We start from the raw sequence: 12,663 nt of genomic DNA, 5'->3' as shown, positions 1-12,663 counted from the left end.
TATTCTTTCTTAAAACAGAAGTGATTTGCAGTCTCTTGCTAGGCGTTCTGACTAGATAAATATACTGCATGCTTAAATCATCTAGACCGGCGACCGTATTGTGTTGGGCCGCACATCACCATCACTATGGGCCATACACACTGAGCGATTGGTGCTTAATTTCTAAGCGATTTAGCTCAATTGCTTAGAAATTAAGCAGAATTCTGCCTGTGTGTATGGCCCATGGAACTCGAACCTGAATTTATGATTTAATGGCACTGGAGTGACCTAGATAAATGCCTTTCAATGTATTGTACTCTGGAGATTTTCACTTCTCAGCTTTCATTGCATTACAATGATTCTAGTAAGCAGGTAACCTACACATCTGACTTTGCCAAGGCTGAGCGGTATACGGTCACTAGGTCGACCACAGGAAGATCGACAGTGAATGTTTTACCACATTTGTATATTTGTTACATTTTGTAATGTTTTCTTTTGCAGAATAATGAAAAACAAATGCGCCAGCTCTCTGTTATTCCGCCTATGATGTTTGACGCAGAACAGCGGCGTGTAAAGTTCATTAATATGAATGGCTTGATGGAAGATCCAATGAAGGTCTACAAAGATCGCCAGTTCATGAACGTCTGGACTGACCATGAAAAGGAAATCTTTAAAGAAAAGTAAACTGCTTTTACTTGTATTGTCACTGCCATAACCTTGTGGGATTTTAGGACTTTTTAGGACTGCTTTGTCCCTGGAAATGTCCCTATTTTTCTGTTTGATCGAAATACATAAATTCTCACTCTTACATTTATACCGCAAATGCAGGGTCGCACCGGGTCTTTGACGCGGTTCAATCCCGGTGCGACCCTGCATGTGCAGTCTGTTCAGATCGCAAAGGCGAACCGGTTCGCTGACGTCATGTGGGGGCGCGTCGTATCATCATCTGGGGCAGGGGAAGAGGCTGCGCTTAGAGCTGGTCTAAGCGCTGTCTCCTCCATAGTGTGAATGGGAAACTGGTTGCACGACCTGATTTAACCCGTTCACACTGCACAGCAACATGGCAGCAAACCAGTAAGAACCCTTCTTTTTACCCGGTTCGTATTTCCGTGTTGCTACCGCTTAGCTGTAACCGGTAACCCCTTTCGTGACGCACCAATTACCGGCTCGATTTGGCATGAACCTGGAAATTCTGTGCAATGTGAAAGGGATATTAACAATCTCAATCTATTTTTGGTCTGAATCTGCAAACTGTGCACCCCCATACATTGGAGATTCTCCAAAAACACCAAACAACCCTAATAAATTGCTGATGTACCTTTCTGGGCCTTTTAACGGTACACAGCCTTAAAATATAATTCACCAGATGACTCCAGCTTGTGTAATGATCACAATTTACCATAAAAGCATTGAAACTAGATATTAGCGGTTTCTCACTTTCAGTGCTGAGTGATCCTAGCTCCTGTATGTCAGTGTGCCCTCGCTTTCTGAATGACTTTTCTTCCCAATCTGTTACTAGGTATTTGTAACTACTACTTCACCCAAGTGCTCAGTTAATGATTGCAAGATGTCCCACAGAGGCACTTAGCCATATTCCTTGCTGCTTTACAATGTCTGAAACCAGTTTACTTTTTTAATTGTGTGATTTATCTTTTTGCAACTTCTACCATTTATTTATTCATGAACGCATTTGAGATTACTGGCAATATTCTTTCACTCTCTTTTTGTTCTTGTGTCTTTTTAATGGTGAAATTATTTGCTTTATCTTTTGCTATCTAAGCCATATACAGATGTGTCCTCCTTCATTATTGCTGCAGTCACGTTAAACAGCCCTTCTTGTTGCACCCAGTCGTAAGCTTGTTTACTAATGTCTAGCTTCTTTTTGTGCATTGTTTCCCATTGCTATGCTAATAAGACACACAAGCAGACTTTGCTGATTAAAATAAGTTGCACAAACAGACTCTGCTGATTAAAATGATATGCGGTATGCCTACTTGACTGCGGCTGTATATGCATACAAAATGCTATGTTACAGCGTTTTCCAGAATATAGGCATGCCACATATTTTAATCAGTAGTGCCTGTGCCTCATAGTTATGTGTGAGTAAGATGCATTTTCGTCAAAAAGTTGCCCGACATTAGCAGAGCTGCCAAGGAACTGCAAACTCCAGTATGCAAGGAATCTCGCGGTGCATGGCGTATTAAGGTTAATTAACATAAGTCAATGTTTCAGTACTTATGGTTTTATGTTGTTTCCTTTGTTAGATTTGTTCAACATCCTAAAAACTTTGGCCTGATTTCTTCTTGTCTAGAAAGAAAGGTAAGAAGTCTGCTGATCGCCATATTGCAAATGGAAAAATAAACTAGAACTAAAAGGAAATTTTACCATAATAAAAATGATATTTTTTTCTTCAAGTAACTGCATAACAAAGAGTAGCCAAACCATCAGTAACTGGGTGGTCTAAAGGCCCAAAGTGGGGGTTCTAATGAGCTTTATGAGACATTTCAGAATGAAAGAAAAGTTATTACTATTTTTTGTCTACTTGTACTTAATGACTCCATCAATGGGACGGAAAATAGTCTTTATTGTTACTACTAATCTTGGAAGTGCAAATCTGCTCACTCTCCTACACTTCAGTCCTACTAATAACGCATCCTAATCCCAAACATATTCTAATGACTCAATGACCAGTGCCACAATAACTGACAGCTCTACTGCTCCTTGTTATACTGGAATGGGATCATTGGATAGACAGCAACTAGGTCGACAAGCATTATGTTGACATGCAGGAAGGTCCAGGTGAGGTTGGCACAAGCATTAGGTCGACATGGGGTTTTTGACATTTTTTTTTGTCCCGAATGTCTACACAGTCGACATGGTCACTGAAACGTAGCACTGCGTCCCCTCTCTACGCTCGGCACACTATTTTATTCTCCCACCACACCCTAGTGGATGGTAGGGCATGAAATACTGCCTGTCGGCACATGTACGTTGCAAAAAAAAAAAAAAACATAAGCCCCATGTTGACCTTTTGAATGTCAACTTTTCCCATGTCGACCTAATGCTTGTGTCGACCTAACCCATGGAGATTTTCAGTCATGTCGACCTTTCTGAATGTCGACCTAGTGGTGTCAAACCAATGCTTGTCGACCTAATACTTGTAGACCTAGTGACCGTATCCCGTTACACTGCAGCCCGCATGCACACTATTATATTCCGCTCTTCTGGTCGCTACATACATGTACAAGTAACCAAACTAACGACCGGTACAGAAATCTTAGCTTGGCAGACTTCTTTTCATGCCACGGAGGGTTCCTTTAGAATAGTTATTTAATTCATAATAAGTTGCATTGCCTGGGAGGCAATAGTGGAATTTATTTATTTAGTAACCACTTATTACAAATTAAATAAATCAAAATTAGGTAATGGGCATTTACAGAATGTGTAATTTTGTAAGAATTGTCTTCAAATTTAATTTCAGCTCCAATTAGTTATTCTTTTGTTGTTGTTTTTTTATGTAGAATGTGGCAGATTGTGTGTTATACTATTATTTAACTAAGAAAAATGAAAACTTTAAAGCTCTTGTAAGAAGAAATTACGGCAAGCGAAGAGGACGAAACCAGGTATTTGTATATATTTGTCATTTTTCATACCATTGTATGTTTTAGTAAAGCTATTTCCCATGTATGGTTATATTCAATATAAATAAAGGCTAATGCTGCTCCTCACCTCTGGTGGAGGGGGGGGGGGGGTGTTGAATCGTTTTTGGTGCCGGCGGCCAGTAGATGTCCGACTAAGCGATTTATTAAGAAGTGTTTATATAGCGCACGCATATTCTGCAGCGCTTTACAGATAATATTTGAACTTTCAGCTCAGTCCCTGCCCCAGTGGATCTTACATTCTATATTCCGTAACACATACACGCACACACATTTATTCTAGTGTTAATTTTGTTGGGAGCCAATTAACCTACCAGTATATTTTTTGGAGTGGGAGGAAATGGAGTACCTGGAGGAAACCCAAGCAAGCATGGGGAGAATATACAAACTCCGCACAATTGAAGTATTGCCCTGTTTGGACACGCACAGCTTCTGATGCTAACATTACTGTAGTGTTAAAAGAATCAAGTACACCTTATGTGCATATATCAGGTTGCAGATACTAGATTCAGAAAGTCTCTAATAATAATTCTTGATTACTAACCGTTCCGAATCCAAATATGCCTTCTGACCCAACAGTATTCCACAGCAATACTTCAGATACTTTGATTTACTCATGCCATTGGACCTTGAAGAAATCATTAATGGGTTTAGTATGATTTATTGACAGTCTGGATCCAGGCTATCAGGATCCCAACAGCAGGATCCCACCTGCCGGAATGCCGCTAGCAGGGGAGCACCACGCATCCTCTTGGGGGCTCGCTGCACTCACTAAGCTGTGGGCAAGGTTCTATTACCCCTCTAAGGGGGTCATGGACCCCCATGAGGGAGTATAGACCCTGTGCGCCGGGATTCCGGCTGGTGGTAATGTCGGCATTCAGGATCTTGGCGTCGGCATCCTGACTGTCCGCGTTTTAACTACATCCCTCATTAATATATACTCCTCATAGGGTAACACTGTATTATTTATTTCATGTTGTTCCATCATTTGTCATCTTGAAGGTCTTTACCAAGACTTTCAAGGCTCGAAATCCATTGGGGGAGTATAGAAGCTGCAATCTTATGTCGGAACCTCTGAAGCTGGACGATCTAGAGCGTGAAGGTGATTTGCATCGGGACTCTAACTTACATGCTGTCTCAGTGCCTCGCCTAAGGCCCAAATTGGTATGCAGCCATCTTTTACCATTATTATTGATTATGATTATATGAAATGGAATTATATTATATTACAATTTTTGACATGGATTAAATGATGGTTTTATACTATGCGGAGTATATAATTATGATTGCTGCGTGGTCCAATGAGTATATCCAAGTAACTGAAGTATTGCTGTGGAATACTATTTGGTCAGAAGGCATGCTTAGATTCAGAACTGATAGTTATCAAGAATTTGCTAGATCGGTATACAGGACAAACCATTTTTGAGACTTTCTGGGCAGATACAGACTTTTTCCTAATTTCGAAGCGCTCCTTCACATGTTTGTACTATGTAAAATGACATTTACGCTGTTTCACTGCATGCTAGAGATAATTGTAACAGGCTGTATTTAATAACACTGGAATACCTATTTATACTGGGTTTTGCCAGTAACTGACATTTGTTGTCCTTAACCCTTTGAGTGCCAACATCTCTGAGAGATGTGCTAAATAGCCACTAAAAATGCCAACGTCACTCACATTTGTTATACAAATTCAAATAACGTTATCTATAAAAAGATTATATATCCTTTAGAAGGAACGGTACTCTTTACCTAGAACGGCGCCCGCGATTAGAATCGCGGGCGTCGGGGGTAAAAAATCGCGGGCATCGCGGGTAAATCGCGGGTACATAAAAATCGTGTACCCGCGATCACCGCGATTTTCCCATAGGAAACAATGTTAAAAAGCCTGATTGACCGCGATTTTACTTTAAAATGCCTCAATGCCCGCGATTTTCACATAGGAATCAATGTTAAATGGGCTACAGAGCCCAAATAGTCACAATTAACCCTTAAATGTCACCCCAATTTTTGTACGCCACCCCACGATCCACGCCAACCCGAAGCGTGGCGAGCGGCGGCGGTACGCGTCCTCCGACCTTTTCATGCCCTACTATCCACGTCGGCGTGGAGTTGAGAATAGAATAGTGTGGCGAGCGCAGCGAGCCACCGAGCCCGAAGCGTGGCGAGCGCAGCGGATACCTTCACAGTTATACGCGTCCCCTCGCGGGCTTCACAGGTATCCGTGGCGAAAAGCGGACACCTGTGAAGCCCGCGAGGGGACGCGTTTACCTGTGAAGGTATCCGCGTCCCCTCGCGGGGCTCGCTGCGCTCGCCACGCTTCGGGCTCGGTGGCTCGCTGCGCTCGCCACACTATTCTATTCTCAACTCCACGCCGACGTGGATAGTAGGGCATGAAAAGGTCGGAGGACGCGTACCGCCGCCCCTCGCGGGCTCGCTGCGCTCGCCACGCTTCGGGTTCGCGTGGATCGTGGGGTGGCGTACAAAAATTGGGGGGACATTTAAGGGTTAATTCTGCCTATTTGGGCTCTGTAGCCCATTTAACATTGATTCCTATGTGAAAATCGCGGGCATTGAGGCATTGAATGCAAAATCGCGGTCAATCTGGCTTTTTAACATTGTTCCCTGTGGGAAAATCGCGGTGATCGCGGGCATCGCGTCGCGGCCGTTTATGTACTGCCCGCGATGTCGCGATCACCGCGATGGGCGCCGTTCTAGGTAAAGAGTACCGAAGGAACACATTACAGGTCATTATGATGACTATAAATGTTTGACAATTTAAACACCTACAGTACTTTGACGAATTCAATTGGCACTCAGTGGGTTAATTCAAACAGACCTCGTGATTGCAGCAACTACTACGAATTACATCTGGTGTTTGCTGTCCTCTGCCCACTGTTATAGGCTTAGTATTGTTTTTGATATCTGATTGTTTAATATCTCTGATCTTATTTCTGTACAACGGGTAGAATGCAGAAAAGTGACAAGTGAATAATATCACAAATCTTTGAGTAGTGCTAGCTACACACCAGAACGATCATGGTCATAGATCAGGAGACGACCATACGATGGCCGCATGATCTGCTGGAGCTCACAATCTGCTTCCGATCCGGTTCCGATCTGTACCCATTTGAAGGGGTCATTTTCAAATCCTGACTGTAGCATTTAGGATCTGCAAAACAACCAGCGGGGACACACAAGGGATCGAAATCTGATCTAAAACATGCCCAATTTACATACAATCGGTCGAGATTGTATCAAAATTGGGGGAATTGAAGCATAATTGTTCTGGTGTGTATCCAGCATAGGTTAATGTTAGATATTTAGGTTATCTTCAGATCTTCATTGTAAGCTGTGTACACACGGTGCGATTCAGTGACATTTTTTATTCGATTTCTAAATAGTCCAAATGAAATAGAAATTGACACTGAATCGCACAGGTAGCAGCATTCAGTGCAGATTAGATCCTGATGCGTGGCCCCGTGGGATCAGAATCGAAAGCAGAAATAGTTGGCAGGCAAATCTATTTCTGCTTCGATTTGCTTGATCAAAAGCACTGCCATGTTGCTCAATATCCCCCCTCCCTCCCCCTGCACGCTGTCCTCCTGGCCAATACCGGCAGCCGTCATATCATAGATAGATAGATATATATATATATATATATATATATATGTATATATGTATATCTATCTATCTCTCCCTCGATATCGAATTTGTATTGACCACGACCGGAATGGCCTGTGTCTACACCCCTTAAGAATACAACTTTAACTGTAACGTTTAAAATATATAAATGTTCATTATTTTATCTATGTTATAAACAAAAATGTCACTACTGTGAATTTTTCCCAGTGTGGGATTGTTTTGCGTTTAATGTTCATTGGATTTGTTTCTGCTGGTAATTATTTGCTGGTGTGTATGATATCTGGTTGCATTGTCAACGTCTTGCTCCCTGTAGGATTTACACTTAAAAGCTGAGTGTTGGTTTATCACAACGTGTCTTGTGCTACAACATTCAATGTCATTTTCAGGTATATTTTAAGCGCGACTGTCTATGCAAACCCTCTGATTAATTGCGTAATACGGGTGTCATTTTGTACCTTCATTATGTTTTAATTGGCTTTCGAGATAGATTCATTAACTTTGACAATTTGTATCAGACCTTTGTATCTGTTATGCGGCTTTGTTGGTCTTGAGCCAGGTATTTCCTAATACAAAGAGGTACAAGTGCACATTTGCCTCTGGGGTTTATTTTAATTGCTACCTGGAAAAACCAGTAGTAAGAAATCTTCTGTGAAGACATTTAATAGGCAGTAGGGTTATAGTGAAAGAATGTCTGCAATTAATTGCTCAGCTATACAAAAGGGTGTACTGGAAAAGATTCAAAGTAAACTGCCACTGCCATAAAGGCTAGCTGCATAGACCTGTATAGAAGTTATCCTGTTTATTTTCTACAGCAGGTGGTTCAGCCCCTGTGATCTGACAAAAAAGAATATTGCTCTGCTGCTGTTGCAGCCAATCAAGCTGCGCACAGAGGGGATTACCTTGAGTAACCCTTGCGAGATTAATAGCTTGCATGTGAGATGGTCAACTCCTCTGTAGGCAGCTTAAGTGGCAGGATGACACAATTTCCTGGAATAAACATGCTGCCGGGTCAGCCAACTTTTGTACGGAGGACAGTGATGTCTCTGCTGTTGTACCCCATCATGCATGTTATCCTGCTGAGATTACGCCAAGGCCAAATAACAACCCACTGCAAAGGTGGCACGGAAGATTGTGCATGAACAGATGAATGTGCAGGTGCGTGCAGCCAGGGAGGTGGGGGGAGGGGGTTCAGCCGTGTTTTGCATCCAAGCTTTTGGAATAGAACAGTGTTGAATGTGTTTGTAAATGTGCGCGCACAGAAGCTAAGAATAAAGCGAGTTTGTTTGTGCCCAGCACGATTGCATAGACTCAGCAGCTGCCAGGTTGATGCTGTAGTACAGTTGGTTACTTATATAAGCCGACTTTAGTACACTGCATTGCTTGTATATAGAACATCCAGGGCAGCGCTCAATATTACGCTTAAAGGATGCAATTAAAAAGGAACAGGTCATTATCTTCAACGGTGATATCTTACTACCATCTGCTGGCAGCTATAATAACTACAGGTACAAGTGGTTGTTTATGAAGATAAAAATACTGCCATGGTGTGGCGTGGCTTTCTGCAAAGCCCATGGATTTTCAGAGCAATAATTTGCCGTTTGTGTCAGAACAGTTTGCAGTGGCCAGAAAAAAATTTAAATAAAATTTGCTTAATTACCATGAGGAACGACACCGAGCCACTTTCAGTCCACAAAAAAACATTGCTTTTGTGCATACTCCGAGCTAGCGGAGATTGGATTTTGCACTTTTTCTGTGGCAAATTTTTCTTGCGAATAAAGCTAAAATATATATTTGTAATTACTCTGAAAAATGTTACTTTAGTGAACGGAATGGGTCTAAAGTTCTATGAGATTGGTAAAGTGCAGCTCTATATAAGTAACTGTTAGTAATCATTATAATTTTGGGACTGCTTCTTATATTCCCACCGTTGTCTGATGGTGGGAGCACTTGCTCTGGAGCTGCTGTGTGTATGCTGTAGTGCGGCTCTTATCACAGTGAGAGGGCAGCCACAGCCTGATTGACAGGTTGTTTCTGTTAGGGGCATGGAAGTGTCCGTTTGAGAAAATGGAGTTGTGTGAGTTTTGCCGAGGGCCAGTTTCTGCATCTTCCGGCTCAGCTTTACTTGCCTTAGCAGCGCAAGTTCAAGCGGTCATTCTGCATAAGCTTACCCAGATGGCTGCACAATGCTAATCCTATACTGCATCCTCACACACACAGCAGCGGATCAGAGAAGCATGCACTGGGCACTGCAGAATTAGCATAATGTGGCACAACCACTGCATGCCAAAATGTAGCGCTGTCTTAGCAGTGTCTGTCTCTGTTATACTATGACGGGTGTACTGCCCAGTCGAATTCCCCAACTGCCCTTACATTTACGGTTTTGCACAGTAAGCTTGTGAATATTTTTGCCATCTTCATGCATACTTCTTTGTGGAAGGTTATCCAGACAGTTCAGAGAAGGCTAGTACCTTGAAATGCATTTGATAGGCCTTATGAGAGCAGCGATGCAAAATGAAAGCGTATGGGAGTGAACATTCTGTGCGCTTTGCAAATGAGGTCCGCTTCATTGTGAAATAAGAGTTCATTACACAAACAGCATGGCAATCCTGTTTTTATATCCTTGCTGATATGTCACCGGATTCAATGGGGAAATGTTTTCCGTGTTTATCCACAAGCTCTGTTTTTGTGGAATGCTCGGGTTAATCCTTGGTAGACTAAAGACAATGAATGCCATACAAATGTGTCCGCAGGGATTCAGCTGCATAATTGAGACATGTTTTAATTGAATCTGACATCTGTTATTGTTTGTGAATCTTTTTTTATAAGGATTATGTAAAACGGGTGAGTGGCAGGGAGGGAGATCTACGTTATCCATACACTCCTCTGCCTCATTCGCATGATATCAGCCTATGTTCACAAACTGCCATGTGTTACATGTGATATTTTATCTAAAGCAACAGATTGCACGCCCTTCCCAAGAAGAAAAGGAAATTGAGAAAGTAGAGGAGGAGAAAACAACAGAAAAAAATGAGAAAAAAGAAGAAGAGCGAAGGGATGAGGAGGAAAAAGAGGATAAGGAGGAGTTTAGGTAAGCAATCTGTCCCTTTTATTCTTGGAATACTTGACATTATAATTCCGGTTCTAACGGAACATGTGTCAGGCCTTGTGAGTTAGTTTTACGTAACACTTATTTGTGTAGCCATGCAGGTGTGAAGAACATCACTGTCCTTTTTTTTTTTAATCCATGTAGCACAAATGTCTTTTACAGGTCACTGGTAAATGTTTTATTACTACATACTCTCTGCTATGTGAAACGTTATTTCCTCTGAATCTTGATGAATGCTTAAAAGGCACTTGCTATTTTAAAAATATATATATATAAGCCTTCTGTATGTGACAAACACCCTGATCGCAATATAGGTACTTTACTGGTGTGTACTGTATGCTTGATTATAAAATGACAATGCAGATAAATGTATTTTTTTTTTTTTTTTTTGTCTCTTCGCCCCTTACCTAAAAGATATGGCAACCTAGGTTCTTGTGGAGAGTACTAACCTAAGAAAGAGTTTTCATTCCTTTACCAGCTCTTGAATATTGTCTCTTCCTAAAGGCTTCAGTGTCTTGTACTGAAACCTTTCGCCTAATTCAAACAGGCAGCTGTGTTCTCGGTTCCCCTCCTCCATGTGCCGCACATTCATGTGACTGTGTAGTTAATAGGGAGTGGGATTCAGGAAGACTGTTATGTTAACCCTTTGAGTGGCCATGTTGCGTCCGCTAAAGATGCCGGCATAGCTCACAGCGACTGTTCTTTTAGTATAAATAAATACAATTACAGCCAGGTTGATTCATTGAAGTTTAATTAAATATTGCACCCCCATAAAAAGAACCGTCGCTGTAAGTGATGCTGGCATTGTTAACAGATGTTTTGAGGATCTCTCACCGCAATGTTGTCACTCGAAGGATTTAATGAAAAGGTTTGCTTGGCAATTTTCACACCTATTTCGACAAATTCCCATGGCATTCAAAGGGTTAATAAAAGATCTGCCAGATTGTGGGTGCAAGAGGTGAACCAAATCTATTTTCTCACCTTGGTAACTTGTGCGGAATTACACTTGAGATTTGGTGTTCCCTTTAACAAGATCTTATAAATCTACATAGTGTGGTGAGTTAATTATCCAGTGTCTCTGTATATAAATATTTTTATATTTAGAGAGACCACCAAAGACAAAATTGAAACTGTAACAGAAGACATGGAAGAAAGGGAACAATCCACTCCGAAGGGACGTAAAACTGCAAACAGCCAAGGTCGGCGGAAAGGCCGAATTACTAGGTCAATGGCAAATGAGGCTGCTGCTGCAAATTCTTCTACTTCAGCACCTGCTACTCCTCCTGCTCCACCAGCCCCTGCGGCAGCCCCACCGGAGGAGTCTCCGCTGCCTTCAGCATCTTCACAGGATCAAAGTGAGTAATCTTGTGATCCAAAGTCTTTACCACTGCCGTGCATTTTTCAGCTGGCGTCACCATGGTCAGCATGACATTAAACATTTATATAGATATAAGCTATACATGTCATGGTAAATGTTCTAAGCAGGGCCAAATACACTCATTAAACCATTTTTTGCATTATTATATTTAAACATTGAAGGTCAACTTTCATATATTCCTAATTTATCTTTATTAAGGTGCCCATACATTCTCCGATCCCGACGGTGCGATGTGTGCTTTGAGGTGCGCGCTCCTGCTGCACCTCATCGCACAGTACAAAAAGTATGTGCTGCACATACTTTTTGTACTTGCTTTTCATCGCATCGCATTGCATGCACAAGGCATGCAATGGATGCTATTTTAGCCCAGAACGCACGCCGGGATCGGAGCGTGTATGGGCACCTTTAAACCTTTTATGAAACTATAGCCGACTTTCTGTGACCGGTGCATTGCAATAAACGAACATGTGACTCCATTACAAGGGACACCTGAGAAGAACTATGTAATCTGTCCAAGCCTCTTACATGCTATTTAGTGTGACTGTACTGTTCATTGAACTAATTGCGGTCCCTGTCAGAAACAACGTATTACCGGTGGTGATGTAAAATAAGCCCGATATTGTAGCTTGTGGGGTAAATCCAATGGAATCTGTTGGATGAGTAGCGGATATGTTTGTAAATGTGGTCAGCAGATTCTGCCATTGGTCTGTGTGTGCCATTATCATTAAAGCACATAACACCACTATGTGATCTACACAATAGCCTCAAGTGACATTGCATCCGGATCTAAGTTAGCCGTGATTGAATTAAATCAAAAAGATCTATTTAAATCCAACATGATTTTATTTTGAAAAATTCCTGTTTTTTATCACAGCATAGCAGGTACTATGTTATAC

General features: G+C 41.7%; 1 protein-coding gene across 10 annotated transcripts in view; it reads left to right on the top strand.

The window, feature by feature from the left end:
- Positions 1-12,663, top strand: part of NCOR1 (nuclear receptor corepressor 1) — a 131,113-nt gene that overhangs the window by 54,856 nt on the left and 63,594 nt on the right. For 5 of the 10 annotated variants that reach the window (XM_083172391.1, XM_083172392.1, XM_083172390.1 and 2 more), the window contains exons 12-17: positions 481-659; positions 2,244-2,298; positions 3,501-3,602; positions 4,641-4,802; positions 10,238-10,371; positions 11,494-11,744. In XM_083172391.1, coding sequence (XP_083028517.1) covers positions 481-659; positions 2,244-2,298; positions 3,501-3,602; positions 4,641-4,802; positions 10,238-10,371; positions 11,494-11,744 — 883 coding nt within the window. The remainder of the gene's footprint in view (positions 1-480; positions 660-2,243; positions 2,299-3,500; positions 3,603-4,640; positions 4,803-10,237; positions 10,372-11,493; positions 11,745-12,663) is intronic. The other 5 variants (XM_083172393.1, XM_083172397.1, XM_083172396.1 and 2 more) reach the window with 1 other exon arrangement.

Source organism: Crinia signifera, chromosome 2, assembly GCF_055691185.1.
Source record: "Crinia signifera chromosome 2, ASM5569118v1, whole genome shotgun sequence".
Lineage (NCBI taxonomy): Eukaryota > Metazoa > Chordata > Amphibia > Anura > Myobatrachidae > Crinia > Crinia signifera.
Note: the sequence above shows the minus strand (reverse complement) of the source record. Positions and strands in the feature narration are given on the sequence as shown.